Raw genomic sequence first — 17,996 nt, 5'->3', positions numbered from 1 at the left:
TGGACAATGCAGAGTACCCCACTCTGGTTTAGTAAGCAAAATGTTGATCACAGTGCAAAAACGTAAGATTGGTATTTACCTATGATATGCTAGTCTATTTATATAGCGCCTATACACAATGTGTTTCAAAGTGCTTCAAGGCAAGGGAGGGAACAAGGGAAAATAACGACATTCTTACAGGCCATGAACAGAAAGGATGTGAAATTAACTATCGTTCTCGGCCTGATGACATTTCAGATAGTGCAAGAGCTAAGACATAGATATGGAAGGGAAGGGGAGAGTGGGAAGGAAATGGAAACAGACATGCGACTACAGTACTAGGCCTGATGACATTTCTGGTAGAGCCGGTTAAAAACAAAAGCTGAGGGTGAGGGGTGCAGGAAGGGAAGGGTGGAACAAAACAAGCGACTATCGTACTAGGCCTGACGACATTTCAGAATGCAACTGTAGAACGAGAATAGCCCGCCTCCCTCAGACTGATTTAAACGAGAGGGGAGATTGACACACACCCCACTTGGAGACTTGAACTATAGAGTCTTTTTCTGTTGAGGATCACAACATAATAACAAAGAAATAGGTGAAAATCAAGGATGATACATTGTAAGAAGTGAAGCGCTAGCAGCAAAGCCAAGAGAGTTGAAAGGCCTTGAGTTTCCACCGGAGATGGTCGTGGTGTAAAGGATTATTCGGGGAGGAGAATAATCTGTCTAATAAGTAGAACCAGGAGGATGGCCATAAACAGAGGGGGTGGATAAGGATTAGAGATTAGTGCACAGATCAATTACAATTCCATGCAACTCTTCTGAAAGAAGTTGGTGCAAGATATTGCAAAGAGACTTTGAACATTAGATCCCTGGCCAATATTTTAATGATGAAGATTGGCCCAGAAGAACAGTACAGAACCCCTGAAATCAGCAACCGTATAGCAATGAACAATAAGGGTCTCTCTCTGCTTAAGGCCTTATGCAGAAATAACCAGGTTAGCAACTAGATTACTAGAAACGAAGGAGAAAAGTGTGCAAGAACGTGCTTCCTTTTGATCTAAATAACAGAACCCAAAGCTTACATCTTGGTCAGCATATTTAAGCAATGAACCCCAAGGTGGGCGAACCTTAACAGTCAGGTTATGGTCCAGGGTCTGAGATCTAGGCACGACCGGTAATGCCCACCTACCAAGGTGATTATAGCTATTAGAACCCTGGCATGTTTTCAGGGGTGCTAATAGCTTTTATTTTAAGTTTAGGAATGGTGTGGAATGGTAGGAATACAGAACAAAATGGCCACCATAGATGCAGAGCGATTGCAAATGCATTTAGTCCCTTCTCCCTTTCTATGATGCCCTTTCCCAGGAGGTGGAACAGCAAGAGTCGCTGAGAGCTGGCAACAGGTAAGGCAGCCTCAGGTAAGTGTGGTGTGGGTTGGGATGGGGCAGGGAGACGGCGAGGAAGGTTGAAGTGGTGAGGGAAATGGGACCACCGGCCGAGCAAAGGCTTTCACTCTGGGAGGAAAGATGGCAGCCACCCGCTTCTCAGGTGGCTTGGAAGGAGGGCAGTATCACAAGGTAAGTCCAGCCTTGCGGGATTCTTGATTGGCTGGGAGGTGCGATTACATCGCTGGATGCTAATAGATAATACAGGAGGCCAGCACGTTCTAAGATCTCCAAGCTCAAGAATCTATTTCAAACCGAATCCATGTTAGGAGCAACACATTTGGAATTGAACAACTTAGTCACGAAATAATAGCTTCTATGGAATAAAGTAAGGCAGTCCATAAGCAGCCAATAGTGTGATTTGGTCAAAATATATGCAAACAAGGCTGCTAAGGACTATTAAGCACGGTGTGACTAGAGCAGTGCTGAACAATGGGGTCATTGTACAGCACTGTATTTGTGCAGTTGGGGTTATTTACCTTGAATGTGTTATTTATTGCTTCCAGCATATGTCTTAGCTGTTTGTTAGATGCTCAATTATGTTATCCGATCCAAAATTTCAAGAATTAGGCAACATATTACTTGTCTATACTTATGGGCACTTGTAAAGACATCATAAGAATTTGAGATGTTCTTTCCTTTGTTCTATTCACACACTGCTCAACAAAGTCCCCAACAGTCTTGTTTTGTAACCTAATAAACTATTATTAACAAGGGTAGAGAGGTACATAAAGGTCTCCTTGAGAAAAAGGGGTCTCCTTGAGAAAAAGGGGTCTCGACTTGTAATTTGACTAACCAGAAAGAAATTGCTTGACAGATGTCAGCAACGCTTCCCATTAGAATCACGGAAGTCTCCCTCCGGCCCAGATATAGCAGGACTTGCTACAGACCCAGAAAAGCCTTGCAACAAAGCAAGAAAATCTTAAGCAAAACTGTCCTAAGTGTTTTGTCTGATTCATAACCACTGGCATTGTTCTGGGCAACCTTTATTCCATTAATTTTGCAGCCTGTTAAGACATTACAGAAGTGGTGTAGATTGTATGCAAATCAGGCTTGGCCCCGCCTGAAGAGGAGGAGGAGCCAAATACCCAACCAGAAGCTCTGCACCATGTTGCCTATATGTTGGGAACCGGAAATTGTGACATGTGAAGTACCACTGAGGATGCCTGTACCGCAAGGAATTCTTGAGACAAGGTATCCACTGAGAAAACTCTATATGCATTCACAACAAGGTAATGGTCTTCTGGAGAGAGTCCCGGAAGAAGTATGAAAATGAATGAGAAAAAGGACTGGTGACGTCACGTGAAGCAGAACTGACGCACCTAGAAAAGACACAAATGAAGAAGGAACATAAACATTCTATAAGATCTGAAGAGGAGGTGTCAAAGTTATGCAACATTTTGGGATCAAAATGACAGACAAAGTAATCCTGAGGCTGGCTACGTAGCGATAGATTGCGGTGATGCCCCAATATATATACATAGGAATATATAGAATCTGGATGTTCCACAATGCACTTTAGCAAACCTGAACCCCGTGAATAGAAAGGGCTTGAAGTGTGGTGCAGTTGGAAAATTGCTGATGGTGAAGGAGAGTTTGAGAAAGGCTGACTGGCCCAGCACCAAGTGTCAAGGCCACTGTGAGCCTGGTTTTCTGTCAAGAAGCTACATGAACGTGAGAAAGAAACAAGCTTCTGTTTGAGGTTGAATGAAAAAACACTGAATGTGTCGAGAGTTCATCATTTAATAGTGTTTTATGCAACAAAAAGCTTGAAAACGTGGTGTCCCGTCACATGATCAGATGAAAATAGACTTTGGGTCAAGCTACACCGAAACCAGAAGATAAGACCATGCCACACTCCCTTTTATTCTCAGGCACAGTGAGCTTCTACAAGGCCGAGTTCAAAGCCTAATTGAATGGCAGACCGCAGGAGTGATGATAGATGTTGGGCTAATTGGGTGAGGGGGCATGTCTAGGCCGACCCCCCTAGCACCTGTAGTAACCAGCGTGTGTGATGATAGCAAGTGGAATATTGCAGAAGGGTACAAGAGTGCCAACCAATTATAGAGGGCCACGTATCAAAGAGCCCTATAGTTTGTGTAACCAATAAAGTGTTGAGTATCAGTAGGACATGGAAGATGACTTGCGCTTGGGATGGGCTTAGTTGTCCACTTGATGTTAGAGACCCAATCACAACCCCCGTCAGTATGAGACGTATACCTAGATGTTCCCGTTAAGCCTATCACATCCCCAAGTAGGTTTTCTTAGGTTGCCACGTAGTGTGACGTCAATGACGACAAGTTTTTACTATAAATGTGTGTTTTTTCATGTAATGAGTTGAGTTCTCAAGAATGCGGGATTATGCTGTGTGGCGCCCGTTGAGGTCCACTGTATCTCCCTATTTCACATCATTGTTAAAAAAACAGTACTAAGTTTTGCCAATTCCTGTGTCGGTTTGATTATTGTTGTATGAGTAAGTTCTGCATCCCCATCCATCTCCAACAATTGCTACCTCATCTTAAAGGGCCCCAGGTCCAGGGGTTCACACACAAAAGGGGAAGTCCAGCCCAACTGCTAGGTCATGTCCATTCCTCACGAGACTATAAGCAATGGCAGATATTTTTTCATCCTTCTTTGAGGTCCTCAGTGAGGTGTAGCTTGGTTTTGTAGGCCTAACATACTTAAGACCCACATCTGTGCTTACCAGTGCGAATGAGAGTGACCTATGGAATACAGAAGAGAACCCCTCCCATGCCATTATAGCAGGGAAAACACCATATACAAATGAGATTTGATCACAACCCAAAAGTGGCAGTCCAGCCCACAATGCTAGCTGACCCTTCTGCATGACAACACAAACATCCCCAGAAATGAAATAAAGTCTGGCTCCTCCTTGTAACTCTGCCCCATTAGAATTATTCACAAGCATGCCTCTGTTTTGGTCCCTGGGCTAACATATGTCATAATCCGTTCCTTCTCATCATCGTAATACACCTGACAAAGGTAGCCTACGTCCCATCACCTTGTTCCAGTTTCAGCTAAACTGACAGACATTTATCAAATGTTTCAGCTTTTTGGATTACTAAGAGAGTGGGTTTTGGCCAGGTAGGGGTGCAGAGCTTTTTGGATGATGGTAGGAGTGTGATAGATGCATGCAGAGTAGCGGCTCCAACAAGGGTGTTGCTAGGCCTGGAAAAATCTGGGGCTACCCTAATGTCAGGACTGTCAGGACTTGGGGGCTAGCTAGCCTTTTGGTTGTAGCCCCTGAGCTTTTATCCAGGTTTACAACCAAAAGACCCAGGGCTATAGCCCCCTCAACCGCCCCCCTAGCAAAGCCTCTGAGCTCAACTACTATTAACTCTCTCAGCTGCATTCAACACTGTAGGTCGTAACATTCCCCCCACTATTTTAGCCCAAATCAGCGATTAAGGAGGAGCGCTGAACCGCCTAGTCGGTTTCCTCTCCGTTAATACTCAAACTATTGCTATGAGCATAGCATGTTGAACCGCTACCCTAGTCCCTGTGGGTTCTGCCATTTCTCCTCTCCTCTTTAATATTGATGTGCCCATTGTAACTTCGCCAGTGCACATTATTTTGATTGGTATTCCTGTGTGGGTGACGTGCATATTTTGACGCGACTGGAAGGAGACCAGTTACATTTTGCCAGCTCTCTGCAGACTTCTCTGGTTGCCACAGGACAGTGACCACACAGGTCATTTGAAGCTCACCCCTGACAAGAGTGATGTTCAAGTTGTCCCCTTCCATGTCCCATGGTAAAGAATCTGGGATCCTATCTAGACCTAGGCGTCTTTATCAATTCCCAGGTAAATCTTAAGCTTCTCCGGAAAATCCTCCCCTTCCAGGAGAGCAGTGCTCTCACGTGTGATTTCTTCCAGATTGGATTGTGGCAGTTCCCTTTTTTGGGGAGTGGGGGGCTGCCTACTTACCTTCTCAATTGTCTCCAGAGTCCGCGGCAGGATTAGTCTCTGGAAGGGGCTTAAGGATTCCGTCCCACCTGTTCCAGTGGAGCTGCATTGACTTCAAGTCCATATGCGCCTTATTTAGAGTTTGCACAAGAAAAGAGGTAACATTATATGCCCACTATATCCTTAACTTTGTGGGAAATGGAGGGCTGCTTGACTTTCAGGAAACGTTTGAAAACGTGACTGTTTACTAGGTAAAGATAGCCCCTTAGCCATTTTCTCTCCTTCGTATCTATTATCTGGATCCTAACTCATCTTTTACCACTAAGAAGCCACAGGAATTGTGCACTTTACAAAAAAACAAAATAAAATCAGACATATTACACCCTCGTTAGGAAAAATCTTTGAGGTGTATTTTGGGTCTCTAGGAACATAAGATGGGGATCCACAGCTGTGTAGTGCCACCCCGCTCAGAGTCAAATATGTAAAACTCAAGAGTAATGGCTGGAAATGCTTGAATAATTCATAACCACTGGCATTGCCTTAGTCCCACTTAAAAAAGGCAGGCCAGCCCAAACTGCTAAGTCACACGTCTGAACGAGACCAGCAGCATCCCCAGGTATGTTTCAGCCCCTTTGGGCATCATCAGTGGCTTTTTTACTGTCAGCATGTACTCACTTGCTCTCTAAGTAGAAGAAAGCAGCATATATATCTACTGCAGCCGAATAAGGGAAATGGTGTTGGGGTAGAACTGATCTGATGTGAAACAATGAGGACCACCAGAGGCGATGAAGATAGGCTTACGAACAGCATAGGCTGCTTGCTTAAGGCAGTGTCGAACAAGCAGGTGCAGAAGATCTCCTGCACGAATATTTCTTGGGATTGTTGGAGAAGTGAGAAAATAGATGGAAACAACTGGCACATTTACATGGCAGCAGAAATGAAACTGATGACACCTAGGATGCATAAAGGTGCATTGCAGTATAAAGACATGAGAATCTTTTGGGGGTGGCAGAGGAATCGGATGTGAGAATTGTGCATACAATGGGATGCCAGTGAGGGAGGTGGCGAGAATGAAGCAGATCCTGGTGGAGGGCAAAGGCCCCAACAGTACATTTCCATGTGATGCGTCCATTGCCATTTTAAGGGGCAGGAATACTAGTAAACTGAGCAACTGCAGTGACCACCTCTTACTACTGGTTATTTCTACAGTGACCTCGTGTGTCTCCATTTAAGTGATCCCCGAAGTTAAAAAATGGAATGGCTAACTCAATGTATGGATTTAATCCAGAATAGGTACATCACTTGCATCGACAGTTTTCCTATGTTATGTTACTTGCCATTCGATCAGCGCACACTGCCATTGCTATGATCTCAAAGCGCTGTGGGGTTTATAGCCCTTCGGCATACCAGTCGGAACAAACATGAAAATAAAAGAGCATTACATTGCATGATAATTGTATTTAGAATTTAGGTGACTGTTCAGTTATTAGCAAAGACGACTAGTTTAAAGCCATTTTACCAGCCATGCAATGTAGAGTGTTTAACCGCAGAAAAGATTGCTGTGTCAAGCACTAATAGCTGGACCACATTTTTCATGGGACTCTGCTGTGTTCTGTGGGTTGTAGCACTAAAGGGGGAACAGGCTATTAGAAAGGTGTCGGGTAATAATATCGCCACATATATGGTCGCTGTAAATAATATTGCCGCGAAAATGTTGTGGCAATATTATTTTGGGTGACCATATACATGGCGACAAGGGGGAAAAAAAACAAATTTAAAAAAAATAAATAATACATTTGGGGGTTGCGGGGATGTCCCCCGCATGTTCCATGCAATAATGTCGCCACAAAAAACGACCATTTTTCGGCGATATTTTTGCATGGCGATATTTTATGTGGTGACATTATTACATGGAACCATTAGAAATAAGTCTGTCAATCCCAAGAGCAACTGTCTGCAGTTGAGGGCTCTGCTATATTTCACAGCAGAAAACTTCCTCAATGAATAACATGCAATCACATGCAATTAAGTGCACATTTGTCCGATATATGAAAATACAGTTAATGTATGTCCACTTGTCTTCAATATCAAGTTAATGCAGTGGAAGTGTTTTACACTGCATATAATGTTACGCTGTTCAACACAGTATTAGTAATAATTCATAGTCATCTGTAGAGAGAGAATATGGCCTATTCAGTTTATTAGAAAGTGTGAAAGGCAGTGGTTGATGTGGGACAAACAGGAAAGGTGGGATCAAACGTGTCAGCTGTTTGTATTATGCATACTTTGAACATACGCTGAACAGAACTGTCACCTCATGCTGGAGAAGCCCACTTGTGTGTTGTGCTCAGGAATCCCACCTTGTCTTGTGCTAAATACACGGGGAAGGGAGACCCCGGCTATACCATCCTGACTTATCATTTTGTGAACACTTCATTCTTTTCTGGTGTACATTACCCCACACTATTTTGTAATTTAGCACTAAGGATTGGCAATAGGTTTCTTTATATTTGACAAGACGCCACTAGGACTGCCTTATTATTATTTGATGGTCATAGCTTGCTCCCATTTTATATTTAGGTTTTGATTAGGCGTTTATCTCACCCATTAATACAGTTTAAGAAACACCTTTGAACTGTGTTCACTTGTGTATGTCTTTACTGATGCCACCATGAGTTCCTTAAACTAGACATGTTGAATCCAAGACAATAAGCCAGTCAGGCTAAACCATTCTACATAGTCCATACCATGAATTGACATAAAGAGTCAGGTCACATAGACAAGAAAGCTGGAAGGGGATATGAGCTCTTTTAAATGAGAGTGAGTTTTGAACCCTGACTTCTCTGGGCGGAAATCCATGGACTAGGCTTATTGGAGGTTTTTGAGGTCTACTAGACATTTATGGGGCTAGATATAGTGGTGTGTGAGGCAGGACTACTCTTAGGCTGTGATTGGGTTCTTATGGGAGGTAATCTGCTTAATCCAGCCTTTCTTTATCATTTCCTGTCTGGCCTACAGTTACCTTGTACTCTTAATAGAGGGCAGCATGTGCATCCTATGTCACAAGAGGGGTGCAGAGCTTGCTAACCACATTACATTTCCAGATCTACTTGCGGGCGCTATGGGATCCGTTTCATAAACTGACTAGCTCCCCTCTCTTTTTTAATTGTTTGGGTTTTTTTAGGATTTCTACCTACCACTTTATTACTGCTCCAAAGTACTTGGACAATCAACATTAATCGATAACATAACTTGTAGTGCACTGACGTATCAGCCAGTAGTGTTGAAAATCAGAGAATCAAATTACATGTGAGGCTATAAAAAGAGTACGCAGAAGGCTATCAGGACGTCACTCTAGGCCGGCAAGCGTCCATGATAAGGCCTACATGCAGAGGTGTTCTGGCACCTTAAGCACCAGCTGCAATGTATTTCTGCAAAGTCACATGACATTCTAAATATGACATAACAAAACATAAGATAATATGGTGTGCCATAACATGATCTATCTAGATGTTCTCGTATAACAAGAAGTCAATTTTAGTTTATTCAAGCAAAGAATTTGCAAATACCACCTTGCTTCAAGAGGTTTTCGAGAGGCAGCCAGGGCAAGCATGCAGGCTGTGTGATTTTCTGTGTTGCTTTAAAAGAACCAGTAGTGAGTGAAACCTCATTTAAAGCATGCCACAAAATTCAGTTGTGATGTAGTCAGGTATTTCATATAACCTTGAGTGTATTCTTCCAAGAGGAATTTCCAAATGATGGTAGCTTACTATAATATATTATACCAATTTTTATGGAGCCTCTGTAAATGGTTTTCTGTGTAGTTACTCACCCCTAAAACCTGGCCTAAACTACGGCATTTCTACGAGTTTGAACTGTCAAATATACCTTTAAAGCAAATCTATTTGATTTGTTAAAGTACGTTTTCTATTTGTGTCTATTAATTATCATTCTTTCTTTTCAGGACTATTAAAAAAACTTACAACACTAAAAGTAGATGACAATCAGCTGGTTGTACTAACCAATGCACTTGGAAAGTAAGTGAAATATATTATATTTCAAATCCACGTTTGAGAAATGAAAGATGCAATTTTATTGGATTATATTATGATACAAGATAACCTTTACATCACCAGAAATGCAGTCTGAATTATGTTTATCAGCCTATTCTCAAAAGAACATAATTTGCCTTTTTTTACTGTTGGTCTAGTTCTTCTAAATTCTATTGAAGATTTAATATCTTTGAGATACGGGATAAACATTCAAATTATTGCTGCTTGCCAGCATCATAGTTTATATATATATTTTTATCAGAAGTTTCAATATATATCTCTGAATTGGTATTCTCTAACAGCATTGACAAGTTTTGGCATCAGAGAAAATGTACATTGGAATCACATATAACTTTCATATGCTCTTATCAATGCTACTCTAAATATAGTGTCTGATTGATTTCTAGTTTGGGCATGTATGTAAAATACAGGGTTTGATGTTGGACTACTCTGAATAGAAGCTTGGGTTTAGAAGAGAAGCTTTTATTTTTGAAGAGCACAGAATCTGTGTTAATTGATAATGGCACACAGAATATTGAATATAACTTTGTGATAGGGCAGGAATAAATACTTAATGTCTGCTTGCCATTGAAAGTTCACTTAATGTGCATTCCTTTCCTATGTGCGCAATATTATTTGGAAAATTTGCAATGGGCATTTAAATTGACATCATTTTCTTGGAAGATATTGGAAATAATTACTCCTTCTCACTTCACTTTGTAGGTTATAGTTATGTCAGGATTTCTCTTTGCATGTAAACTATGATTTACACTTGCCAATACGTTGAATAATTTCCTCAATCTATGAATATGTTTTACGCCTTTCACAAATCCAGGCACACCTTGTCCTTGTGTAAACTTGAGAATGTATTTATTCAGCTACTGTCAGAGAATATTATATGCCCTGGTGAAATATGAATCTAGGGCACACTATTTTAAATACACTTCTACAAGGCTCCTCCTACATTCCAGTCTCCATTCAGTGGCCTAGCTGGTAAAAGATTCTGCTAAAAGACGTCTAGTTGCTATCAGGAGTTTAACTAATTCCCAGGTCACTTGCCTAAATGCACAGGGATTGTTGTACTCCATTTTGATTTGTATTTTAAAGTCACTGGACAGGTAGGGACATCTACAGCTGCAGACAATTCACCCAGGTAAATACAGCTTCCAATCTGTCCCTGGCTTTTAAAATCCCTCTCAGGCAATCTAGTCCTGTCTTGGGCAAGCTTTCTGCATTAATCTCCATCTGGAAAACAGAATTTTTATGGGGATTTCCATCAGTTACAACCAAGGTAGAATCTCTCTCAGCTCCTCTCTGGTTGGACAAGGCACATTTTTCCAATAGCTGTCCCTATTTTCAGTGTGTGTGGCCTAAAATAACTGATAAAATACACCCACGGTGTCAACTGAGGCAGCAGTTTTCATTGGATGGGTCTTATACTTAGTTCTCATCAAATACTGACACTCCCAATTATCCTTCATGTTGTTTTGAGTAGTCCAATATATTTTATCACATGACAGTGGGATGCTTCTCTACCCCCATTTGTAGTTTTGGATCAGTTTGGCATTAAATCCCTTTTTACCTTCATATCATCTGTTACGAAGTTTTCACATTATTGAGGCTCACATTTTGGAAATCACAAGATCAATCTGACTCCCACGTGTTTCAATAACTTCTAATGTGAGAAAGCAATAGAAATATGTACATTTATTAATAATTCTTATGTATTAACCTGTCATATTTGGATTTATATTATGGGGAATGCTTTGCTGAACTCTAATGTTTTTGGTTTTTAAAGCAAAGAAAGCGTTGAGAACCTATGACCAAAGAGGCAATTTAATTTCTGTGACCTGTTAAATCAGACATTGCAATTTTGTTTTCTTTCATTTCTGTGCATTGGAGGTCACCGTCTAGGGTAATTTTTAACTTGAAAGGCGGTTTTAGGCTCCAATACATGAAACAGACACACACACAAGATCATTACTGACTCTGCCACAGTTTAAAAAGGTCAAACTCTGCTGGAGACATGGTCTTTTGAATTATTGCATTGCAAGGCTATGATGTATTTTCTTTCTTCATTCAGAAGTTGATCATGTAATTAAGTACAATATGTATATGGTCTATTGCATTTGAAATACAGTTATAGCTTTCTTGTGCATTTAAATACTCTAAAGTCATTTTTGTGTAACATAGATGGACAGAGGAACACTGTTCGATTTAAACTTTTTGCTTAAGGACATTTTCTGTGAGGTGTATATGATAGAGATGAAAACAATATGCACAATACATTTTCGTCACAAAACATGTTTCAGTTAACTTAAATCTTACAGTGTTATGTTATGCAGTTATGTGTACAATGTTGCATTTCTGGACACCTGCCCCCGTGGAGATTGTACCAGGAGTGCAACAAGCTGTTGCACCTGTTTGAGCAATGTGGAGTATTGTACACTACAGAAAAGCCCTCATGGTTGGCAGTACTTTCTGTAATATGGAATATGTGCACGTTAACTGGGACCTACACATTCAGAAGGTTTCAATCCTCATTTGTAAGAGGTTGTGTCCCATTACTCAAGTTTGTGGAGTCACAATAGGGTGGCTGAAGTTAGCAGATATTTGACAGTTGCCAACAGGCAACCCAAAAACAAGCGGTTGCCCTCCCTTCTTGGTGGATCTTGCCCTCTTCTGAAATAAGGATGGCTTGTGCATTCAGCAAGAAATCCTTTCAGGTCAGCCAGTGGTGCGTTGAAAGACTTGTCTATGAACATCCAGGTCTCCATGAGCATGTGCACAGTTTGGACTGTACAGATTTGTGTAGGGACCTCATGCACAGGTAGTGGAGCCTATTAGCATACCCTGCTGGGGCAGTATGCACGCTGCCTAGTTTTTCTTTTTTTTACTGGTGTCTTAGGATGATTTCTATAATATGGCCCAGGTATACTTGGATCATGAAGGCAGGCCACAATCTGGCACATCTTTTGATTTGGGGATGGGTTTGCTGGGACACGGCTATGCCCTAAATCAAAAGGGGTCCCCATGTGAGGTTTTTTTTTTTTTCATGCACCATTTTTATTTGAAATCATCATCAACAATATCAGTTATAGTTGAACCCTTCCACAAAGTTGCTAGACCTGTCTGCTCCCAGACTGCAGGTTTTATTGGCCTGCCCTTAATGAGTGAGAGATAGAGCTGGAGTTTCTGGTGCATGAATCCAGGGTGTCCCCTTGTCATTCTAGAGGTTGAGTCTCCCAGACCTGACTATCCCTTTCACCTAGTTTTGATCCTCTCCTTCACTTATCTCAATTTCATGTATGTTCCATGCTTTGTGTTTGTTCCTCCTCCCTACTGTACCATTTGCCTATAGCCGAACTGATCCATTGGAACCTTCCTGCTGTAGCTAGCTCTCATGTTTCCCACTTCCTCCTTCAGTTACTTTGTTATTCTCCTCATGCACCATGTGGTCTTCCCTAGTCTGGGTATTCCCCTTCTCCTACTATCTTCTTCAACCACTTACGTCTTCCTCTCTTGTTGCAAGCCTCCTGTCCCAAAGTCTGACAACTCTGCCACCTGCTACCTAACACGTATTGATAATCTCCAAATTCCTAGTGTTCTTCAACCCCCTCCCTAATGTATACTCCAACCTCTTGATATTCTTCTTCACCAACCTCCTGATAGGTCTCAACCACCTCCTGCATGTCCTCCCCAACCTCTCTTCCAGCTTCTGCAATCTTACATGGCACCTTTTTCTCTGCTCTGGGCACCAACCCCTCCTTACTGTCACACTCAAATATGTTTAAATCTCCTTTACATTATTTATCTCTCTTGGGACCTTCTTTGCTCCACTGAGCACCACCCTCATCCTTAATAGGGGCACCCTCTATGGCCACCACTCTCTGCCTCTCTCTATTGCACTCTTAGTCTGGTTTCCTTATTCTCTTCCCCTGCTCCAAGGCTCCTAAACCTCCCCTTCAGCCTACCATGATGTTATCCAAATCCCTCCCTGGTATGGCCTTACGCAGCCCCTTTGCTCTCTCCTCAACCTCCTGGGTCCTTATTCAGATCAACCGACTCCTAATCTGCCTTACCCACCCTCATATATAACAGTTGCTGTCCCCTGGGGTTCGCTAAATCTGTCTCCCTCATCTAACCTTTTTTAAACAAACTCCTACTCCACTCAACAGTATCCAGCTCCTACTCAAACACACTCACAACCTGCCAGACTAAGCTTGTGGGCATTGATAGTGCTATAGGCCCATCTGCCTTTGCCTATCTGTTCTCTACTCTGACAGTTACGGTCTTGTGTGATGGGTGTCTGATTGTTGAGTTTTCCATCCTCATTCCGGACCCGCTCATTCCCCCTGTAGACTTAAATTGGATCCCTGCACCTGTCAAGAGTGCATTCACTGGCAGTTCTGTGGCACCTCCATTCCTCATTTCCCCTAAAGGGGCAGGGGTGTTTGTGGTGGCAATGTGACTGTCCCCTTCCCTGAGATTGGACCTAAAAGGACATGACCATTGTATCTACCCCATGCTACCCCTGGGCCCATCATCCACTAGTTTAGGGATGACCCTGGCCTTCATGAGCACCCTACTGGGGGTCCACACTAAGGCAATGACGTTAACACGCTGCCAAATGGAGAGCCAAGGTAAACAATGCATTGCCTCTGTGAATAGCAAAGTTAATATGGAAGAGGTGGAAAAAGGCATATAATCCTTTATTGCGCTTCTATCTTAAAAGTAAATTGTTCATATTGGCTATGGGATTATGCATGGTTGTTTGTAGATCGCTTGCCACCAAATCACCCACCCTCCCTGTCCCCCGTTAGCTCCCCGCTGCCTTGTATAGATCCCTTGCGATCTGCTTCTGTCGCTATGTACTTCTCCCTATAAAGTGAATAGCGCTCTTTTGCTTATTAGGCTCAATAAATACCCTAATAATAATACTGTGGGAACTGGACTTCCAAATATTGCAATGGTGGGATGGGAGTCGCAGATCTTAATGAACTGTGCTAAACGAGAGAGGCTTTAGGTGAAATAGAGTTGAACTGTTGTAGGTGGCTAGAAAATGAATTGACGCTAATGAGCAATTCCCTGAAGAGGGTCCTGTAATGAATGGCCATGTCTCAGGTCAATAAATGAGGCTGTGGATAAAGTGGATGTTGCACCCCAGCTACATGATATAGGTATTCACCAGGTTCCCGAGTCCATCTGTAACCTGCAGTGCTTACCCTGTCATCCTAACACTTCCCTTAATGCACATCACCCACCGGTCTTGTTAAAGTCCCTATATCCCAAAAACCTATTGTTTTGAACATTCTGCATGCATTTCATGGCATCCTACCGCGCCAATTCGCTGAAGCACAAAATACTTGTCTTTCATATCTTGAGCCAAGGTGTGGTAGACAGTGGCCTCATTCACAAGACAACAATTTCTATCAGCAGGAGGACTCACAAGAGAATCACTATCTGCAAAGTCCTGCTGTCTACAGATAGGGAATATTCAAAAGTGGTCTCATGTCAGGTTACCTAGGTGACTATCAAACGCATGGGGAATCTGCCCAAGGTGCCAGAGAGGTCCCCTGAGACCAGCAATGCACCACAGAGGAGACAAACAGCAGCAACAGTTGCTGGAGTGGTATAGGATGTAAGATATTCAATGATGCCCTTGGCGGCTTGTTTCGCAGAGCCTGGCTGACAGTCACAGAACAGGGTACAACAACTGAGAAAAATAATTCACATTTCTTCTTCTTAGCTCTTTATTTCGGCAATACTATGCCACAAAAGTCAATACAATCACAGAAAATTAAAACATTTCATAACAATGTAAAACAGTTCAAATGAGTAACAAAACATCCTAGTCACAGCATTCTATCATAATAATAAACCACCATATGTGCAAAATAAGCAACCAGCACATAGTCATTAGTTCAAAGATAAAAGGCCTACATTAACCTTTGCAATAGAGGCTGCATTGAAGAGGGAAAATTGGAGAATCCCTCCCCCCCCATTCTCATCCAAACCATTGCCTAAGACGTCAGAACCCAAGCACCCCCGGTGAGAGGAATTTGACCCGCTCACTGCCGCACCAGACGTCAAGATCCACTGTGGCCACGCCCCACCTGGCCAGGGAGCCTGCCCGTTAATGAAACCACGTGCAGGAACCTCAGGTGGAACCGACATCGACCATATGGACCAACCCGATTAGACAGTAACCACAAATATCATCATCGTTAGAGATGCCATGACGACATAGCCAACAGAAAAGAACACACATGCCACCATGCACTTTTGTCACCCACACACCAACCTACACGAAGAACATACTCAGTGCTATGACACAGAGGACCGTACACACCCACAGACAAAACTGCAAAGTGCTGATCACACAGAGCGAGCCCCAACGAGAGCCACAGCCAAGGCTGTGATGTTGCAATGTATATGCCGGGCTCCCCATGCCAAGATCACACCTGCCACTGCTAAACACTCCTCAGAGCCGAAATACAAATCAAATGCTTATATTTCTGCTCCCACAACACGTGACCAAGCCGACCTGATACGATGCCAAGCCCTACGGGACAGAAAAGCACTGGGGTCTCACGTCTGGGACACAGTCTGCAACAATGAAGTGACAAATTGGACACCTACAGCGATGGGAAAGACATGCACATTAGCCAATAGTCAGACCTGTCCATTGTCCACCACTGACACATTGTTGCCAGCACCAGGTACACCGCAAGCTGGGAACAACGATGATCCCAGGCTTGGGGGCTCACGGATGAACCAATCAGAATACTGTTGGAATTGAAATGATATTTTGCCTCCTATCGCAGTATTTGAATGTGTGTTGGCCTACGCCAAGTTGTCTAAAATATCATGTAAATAGACTCCGCGGCAAGGTCTTGACCTTAACGAGAAATTGTGTAAGTCGCCATCTTGTATTTAGCCGCCATTTTAGGTTCTCTTGTAATGTGGAAGTCACCCTGAACATCAAAATGGAGGCCGAATGACATTCTGAGTGAGATTCTGGCCGTTGTGACCTCCGCACACATGAATAAATAATATGCCTGCAGGCCACTTGTCGGGGTCGCGAACTGAGACCTTGTCCTATCCCTGACCTATGTGTAAATGTACAACTATATCAGCGAAACTGATCAAAATGCATACATTATAGGATTGACCTGGCAAGGAACCCTAGGCCTTGTCCCAAGAATGGTTAACCCGCGAGGGGGTTGGCCAGGGCTGGATAAAGAGTATAAAAGCACAAGTATTCCAATGTACGGTCTCTCTACTAATGCATCGAACCTTCGTTGAAGTTCGTTACGTTACTCTGAGAGCCGAATAGCTATCCGTTTGTCAATTGACTTTTTGGTAACTGTTGTAGCTTTTAAATAAAGCACTTTGTATGTCCTTTGTAACCTGTGTTGGTGTGTTTCGTTTGGGCTTCCCAGCCTCATATCAATTTCTTTGTTTTCACAATACGAGGGGTGCATCATGACGCCACTATAGTCTAGTCAATCACCAAGTGTCCCCTTGTAACAACTTTATTGTAGCAATTTTTGGGGATGGCCGAGCGTACCACCTGACCCTTCCTCACCCAATAACAACCTTTCCTAGAGATAACTATACTGGTCTTACCACTCCGGAAGCCAACCCGAAGATGCGCTAGGTTTTGGGGATAGTTTTCCCAGGTGGCGCATGTAGGGCATCATACAACTGTAAAAAGGGCCTGCAAGCCCACTAATGATGAGAGCCTCCCGGATGCATATGGTCTGAGAGTTTGTCGCTGCTTGTTTCTGTAATAATCAGCAGTATAACCCTTGCTCTTGTGTGTCCCTCATACTCGTTTTGGGACGTGGGAGGAGTTGAATCCTCCCCTAGCCCGGAGGTCCACGGACGGCCCTGCCGGCCCCACCCCCTGGGAATTTACCCTGACAAGTTGGAGGCACTGCTGAGATCTGTTGAGATCTGCTTAAATTAAGGGAAACCACAACAAGACTGCTTGCGTCAAGGTGGCCCGGCAACACGGCCCCCTCTGCCGTTGCCCCCTTTAGAGCACTACAGGACCCTTGTGGAACTGTGAGACGACCGGACAGCGCAATCTGGAGATTGGCCATCGGGAGCCAACTTGAGAAGTATCCCGCCCGCGGTTGGCAAGTGTCCAGATGTGGTCCAGACGAGGGGAGGCGGCGAGCTGATTGGGAGGGGTGCCCGCAGTCGAGCGGCACCGGCAAGCGAGGACTTGATGTGAGTATGGCACACACAAACAGCAGTGTAATGTTGTGCAGGAGGGGGGGAGGAATTGTAAAGAGATTGGCGGGCGGTTGTTACAGTGTGTTGAAAAAGATTTAGATTAGTAAGCGGCGATAGATGTGTGAGGTGTAGCGGGACAGGCACGAGGGCCGTCCCTTATAGCATCACAGAGCGGATTGGGTGGGGCTTCGAGCACCCACGTATGATTGGCGGATTGCGCTGATTGATCTAGATCGCGGACACCTGTATGAGGGAGGTGTGGCTTTCCTATGAATTGACGTTGTAGATCAATGAATAGATGAGAATCCCTACTAATTGTGTGTTGAAGCTTAGTGGGTAGAT

General features: G+C 43.3%; 1 protein-coding gene across 1 annotated transcript in view; it reads left to right on the top strand.

The window, feature by feature from the left end:
• LRRC7 (leucine rich repeat containing 7) overlaps window positions 1–17,996 on the top strand; it is a 3,010,809-nt gene that overhangs the window by 2,029,776 nt on the left and 963,037 nt on the right. Inside the window, exon 13 of the mRNA XM_069641926.1 lies at window positions 9,320–9,392. Coding sequence (XP_069498027.1) covers window positions 9,320–9,392 — 73 coding nt within the window. The remainder of the gene's footprint in view (window positions 1–9,319; window positions 9,393–17,996) is intronic.

This window comes from Ambystoma mexicanum, chromosome 1q (assembly GCF_040938575.1).
Source record: "Ambystoma mexicanum isolate Mex_15411 chromosome 1q, UKY_AmexF1_1, whole genome shotgun sequence".
Classification (NCBI taxonomy): Eukaryota; Metazoa; Chordata; class Amphibia; order Caudata; family Ambystomatidae; genus Ambystoma; species Ambystoma mexicanum.
This window is presented reverse-complemented; position numbering and strand designations above follow the sequence as displayed.